At 44.5% G+C, this 5,726-nt stretch overlaps 1 protein-coding gene across 1 annotated transcript; it reads right to left on the reverse strand.

Moving 5' to 3' along the window:
• Nucleotides 1–1,810: 1,810 nt before the first annotated feature.
• LOC102018620 (melanoma-associated antigen 8-like) lies at nt 1,811–2,785 on the reverse strand. Its single transcript, XM_013505524.1, has one exon. The coding sequence runs from the start codon at nt 2,783–2,785 to the stop codon at nt 1,811–1,813; it is 975 nt and encodes a 324-aa protein (XP_013360978.1).
• Between the last annotated feature and the right edge of the window lie 2,941 nt (nt 2,786–5,726).

Genomic DNA, 5,726 nt, shown 5'->3' on the forward strand with positions numbered 1-5,726 from the left:
CCACTCCTGGTACCAAGTTCTGTCTTAGTTACTTTTCTCTCGTTGCTGGGACAAAATACCTGATGCCCAAAATGAAGGAAGGAAAGGTTTATTTCACTTAAAGTTTGTGGAGGTTTCAGTCCATACTTGGCAGGTTACAAGGCAGACTAGCACACGGCAGAGAGCTACAGCTCATGGTGTCCGAACACAGTGAACAAACAAGCACACACCAGGGTGGAATGGCCTCAAGCACCCTTTTCCTCTCCCTTACACATGCAAATTATCCACCCCAGGGTGGGTGTAGCTCTTACACCCATAATCAAACTCTAAAAGCCTGCCCCATGGCCGCATGACGCTTGGGGGGGCACCCACACACAAACCATAACACTAAGTGATTCAGCAGGTCGCCCCGGTGCTTACTTTATATTCACCCTGAGCCTGGGTAAGAGGAAGATACGGATATGGTGTGGGTGTAAAGGACTTCCCCACCTCAGGGTGGGTAGCCAGCATGCAAGATGAGGGAGTAAAAGAGGCTTGTTTTCCCCCTTGTGTTCTTGCTGCTTTTGCTGTCTTCTGCCACCTTGTATTGTTGCCCCTGCACCATTTAGCTCTACCTTAGAGCAAGCTGATTAGAGACAGAAATCTCCACACAGCACGATCTAAATAAAACTTTCCTTCATTAATTTTGGGTGTCAGGTATTTTGTCCCAGCAATGAGAGAAAAGTGATCAAGACTGGAGGCTTGAGATTCTTGGCATCATCTTTTTGTGACTTCCCATTATCTCATTATGGGTGGGCCACCCTCCCCCACCTACTAAGGCTAAAACAACAAGATTAAGATTGAGACTGAGACTAAGCCTGCTAAGACTAAAGACAAGAGTAGGACTACAGATTACTGACCAAGGTTAATGATGTCATCATGTAGCCTTGCTACCACTGATCAATATTTCCTAGTGACTATACTGCAATCTTATTGGTTTATGATAATCTTTCCCCATGTACTACTCACCACATGATTTTGCTCCACAAAATTTCCTTTGAGAGGTGGGCTCATTGGCAACACATCTGGGACACCTCCTGTCTCTCAGGAGCGGTTCCTCATCCCCATTCCTCCATTCCTATTCCCTATTCTTTTTCTCCATTAAATTTATCTACTATTAAAAACAGTTTGGGGCTCACTGTGTCTATGAGCAGATGGGCTTCTTTATCAACAGTAATTTCCTGAGTATAACTGAAGAAGCCAAGCAAATTCTGGTGCACATATATTTTAATAGTATAAGGCAAGCAAAAGAAATAAAAATTCAAGAAATGATTTTATCAGTATATCCATTTCTAGGTCCCATCTAAATTCATGTAAACTTCTTACACATTTCCAAGAAAACTCCTATGCCAACCATATTTTATCATAAAAAATAAAAGGTTTCCTTATTTATTTGACAAAACAGGAAAACCTCTTACATTTGAAATTCAAAAGCAAAATCCATTTGTGATCAAGGTCAAAGAAAATCACTTTCATGTCAGAATTCACAATTATATGATAATATCAGGAAAGGAATATACATGTGAGATTAGAACCACCCATCAAATCAGATTTTCATGATATTTCAGTCCTTCAAAAGAACATGATTTCAAAAAGTCATAAGCAAAACACATCTCAATCTGCAAGTAGCACAAAGAGAAGAGACATCAAACTGCTATGCATGGTATTTCATCCCTTGCCTTCCCCCTCCACTACTTAGAAAACTTCCTGCTCTCCTGAAACACAGACTGCAAATTGGTCTCATTTCACAGGAGGTGGGAACTAAGCCTGTGAAGTGCTGTGGAACATTTTGTCACTGTGACTCATCTAGCCCTGCAGAGGCACTCAAAATACCTCTTTCTGCTCTCAAAGCCTGCTCATGGAGTTCTGGGTGAGACCTGGGATCTGTCCCATCAAGCATGAGCACATGCTCTAGTACTTTCATCCTGGTGGTTTCTGCAAGGGCTCTTGGACCCCACAGGAACTCATAGCGAGGAGGATCACTATGTGGAACCTGCTGGTACACCAGGTACTCTTCCCGGACCAAATCCTTGGTGATGAATTCCCAGTGCTCACCAATGACAATGTGCTTCCTCTCAGCTAAGTTCTTCCTATGTCTCACAATTTCCCTAAGGTACTCTTCACTGACTCGGTTGCCCTTTAGGAATATGACACTCAGAACGACTATCAGGAGGTCAGCTTTAGGAATAATCTGGTCATCATCATCCAGTATCCCTGTATAAGTGAGGCCCAAGACAGGGACAAGCTCATATTTGTGTCCAGGGCAATCCACTTCCTTCATAATAATTCCGAAACACAGACGCATGCAATCACAGATTTTCCTAATGATCATAGGGAAGTCATCATGGGAATCATCATCCACAATGTGCATCATTTCTTCCATGGTGATCTGCTCCTTCTTTTGATACTTCTGAAGCAGAAACCGCACAATCTTCTCTAACTTAGCACTTACAAATTCAGTCGGCGTGATTTGAGGTGTCTCCTTATTCTGGGAGAGACCTGGACCATCCACTTCTTGCGACGTGGATCCCTCACAACATTGACTGCTTTCAATGGGAGCCATGGCAGCGAGGGGAATCCCCAGCCCAGGCTCTTCTCTTGCTGTGGCCCCCATTAAAGCATAGGAAGAAGAGGATTGGGAGGCAGCACTGGCTGCTGCTTCCTTCTCATCCTTGAGACCTTGTACACCCATGGAGCCCTGCGCACTTCTCTGGCCAGCATGGCCTCCTCCGAGCTTGCTGTCTTTCCTGCCTTGACCACGAAGCATCCTGATGTTCTCTGAGGACAGCAAGACCTTGTTTTTGAGGATTCAGATGCCTGCAGGACAGAGGGAGATTATTAGTGTTTTCAGGTAAGGATCGGACTCTCATTGCCTTACACAAAGGCCCATTACAGGTCATCTCTTTGGCTGTCTCCTTAGTGCGATGCTCCCTGACAGTGAATAATGCCCCTGTGGTGACACCATGTATGGTCAACCTGTCTTGAGGCAAGATCCAAACTTCACAAAGTTCGGTGTGGTTCATATTCCCAAAAAAGAACCAGATCCACCTTTACCTTGATAAATGGTTATATCTGGGACCCTCTGGGCAATGACTTGGTGCTACATGCTTAAAACACAGCAATACTGCAGTGACACACTCAAAGAAAACATTGGGGCCCAGGGCACCACCTATGTTACCTGGGTCTGACTACAGGTTACAAACAGGACAGGTTGAAGACAGGATGCTTTGTCTTCAGTTGAACGGATTTCCTCTGCCTCACCTAGAGCTTTGATAGGTGCTGGGATCCTACTTCTGTTGACCTGCTTCCAGCCCCCTTGTACCGAGGCCCTCACCTCACTGAGCACAATGAGACAGAACTAAGAGAGCAGCCTCAGGCTGACAGCCGTGGCCAGGCTTCAGGGCATGACGGGAAGCACAGGTCCAAGGTCAGAGGACCATGCGCCCATCCATGTTCAGTTCAAGAGTAACCTCAATCCTCCCTGAAGTTCCTCGCCTTCACTCTTGGCACATTCTGCATTACTTGTGCATCTCCTGACCACAGGGAGTTCCCTGTGCCAACCTGAAGATCCCAACTCAGACCTCATCCCTTACTTCCCTGAGATTCAGTATTCTCAAAGGTAGTGAGCAGGCCCCCATCATGTCACTCCTGCATGAGGAATTCAGTGCTGACAGCAGGACCTGTGTCCATCTTGCCTGTGATTCTGGGTGATTCTGGACCCCTGTTATGACTTAAGTCTGCATTTCCCAGAGAAGTCCTGAGTGATCATAGGCAGGACCACTGGAAGATGACTGCATTATGGGGGCTAACAGCTGATGTGCTGTTAGGAGGTGGGGCCTTTTAGGAAGAGGAGGGTAACTGTGTGACAGGGAGGTTTTATCTCTCTTTCTGGCTTCTCCTTCATCCTCTGCTTCCTGGAGGACTTGTGGTGAGTAGGGTTCCTCTGAAAATGCCTTCACCCTGCTTTTCTACCTCAGAGTGGATTGAATATGGCGTGAATATGCATTGGAAATTCTATAAATTGTGTGCCCAAATCAACTTGTTTTCCACTAATCTACAGATGTCAGATATTGTGTCTGAACAATGAAAACATCAGTAAGATAGCCCATATGTGCTTCTGTACTTTCTGCATCATTCTCACGTTGGACCTTGCCCTCCCTCAGCTCCACCCCACCTGCGAAGAACTGTTTGATCCTTTTGAGACCAAGACGTCATCCCCTGCAGACTCTCGTTCCAGGCCATGGAGGAAGAAATCAAGAAAATTATCACTTCCCAGGCCTGGCCTGCTGAACAAGACAACGAGTCTGCTGTTTCTTGGCTGCAGGCACCCACATTCCTCAGGATCAGCCCACACATTGGGTCTGTCAGCTCCTGGGGTCTTCCACTTACGAACCTTACATAGCTCCCTCTACTGACTTGTGGTCTCCTCTTGGACCACGGTGCTGACCTTGTTGAGTTCTCCCACCTCCAAACACTTAGGAATTGTGTGAACAGCTCATATACAGCCACACAGAGCAGAAACTCCAGCCTCATAACAAGGGAAGGCAGGCTCTGTGGGCTCATTTGTTATGGGTCTGGGCTACCTTCAGTCCTGCCGTGCTGGAGAATAGCAGAGTGGTGAGCAACAGCGATTCAGCCTCTCTAATGTCTGGAATCAACGCACTGGAAAATCCCAGCTGAAGGAGAGAAAACAGAAAAAAAAAACAAATGAAAAAAGAAGTAGATCCCCAACCATCTGGAAGGAACTAACACAAAGGTTCAGAACTACAGAGAGTGCTTCCAGGGTTTAGCAAATATAAATTTGGCTGCTGTAAAACAACCATGTGCCTGTCAACAAATGAATGGATCCAGAAAATGTGGTGTTTATACACAAAGAAGAATTTCTTTGTCAAAAATAAGGATCAACTGTAGACATTTTTAGCTAAATGGATGCACCTGGAGACCATATCTAAAGTGGAATAAAGCAGACACAGCAGTTCAAATGCTGCATTGTTTCTCCTGTCTGGGAAAGCCAAAGTATAAACGTGGAACAAAGCTGAAGATAAATATATGGAAGTAAGAATCACTTGCTCAAGTAAGAATGAGAACAAGAGGTGGTAGAAGTGGGAAGAGAAGGAAGGCAAAAAGGATTTACAGGACAACAATAAAGGAAAAAGGAAATACAGCTTTTATAAATAGTGAGGTAATGGGACAAGAAAATCAGTAAGATGACTTTTGTACATAAATAATCCCTCCATAATGATCATTCTGTACTGCAGACATGTGCAATAAAAACAACCACAGAGAAATTTATAGACAGTCTGCACAGCTAAGTAGGGAAAAACATCAGACTGTAGTTTTTCCCTGGTTACTGGCTCATGGGAAAGTGATTCAATTTGCAGAACTAAAGTGAAACCTGCGGACTCCTAGAGGTATAGGGAGAAAGGGTCCAATGTTAAGTGAACTAAATAAGACACACACGCACTTAAATATTGCATGGTTTCTATTATATGAAAACCTACAATATAAATAAAGAGTAAAAGAAAATGCAGACAGTAGTAAGTGTTGAGATAGATCTTTAGTACACAGCAAGGAAGCCAACTGAAGAGAGAGTAGGGAAAAAGGTGAGCGACATAAGATAAAAAAGGGGAAACTCTGAAGTTTTCTCATGCAATTGCCTTCAAGGAATGTGATAGGTTTGTACTCCAAACATATAATGCACACACACA

The sequence above is a fragment of the Chinchilla lanigera genome, unplaced genomic scaffold (genome assembly GCF_000276665.1).
Source record: "Chinchilla lanigera isolate Chin_1 unplaced genomic scaffold, ChiLan1.0 scaffold00097, whole genome shotgun sequence".
NCBI classification, from domain to species: domain Eukaryota; kingdom Metazoa; phylum Chordata; class Mammalia; order Rodentia; family Chinchillidae; genus Chinchilla; species Chinchilla lanigera.

Coding starts and splice junctions, on each gene's coding strand:
- LOC102018620 (XM_013505524.1), bottom strand. CDS start 2,785: ATGCTTCGTGGTCAAGGCAGGAAAGACAGCAAGCTCGGAGGAGGCCAT.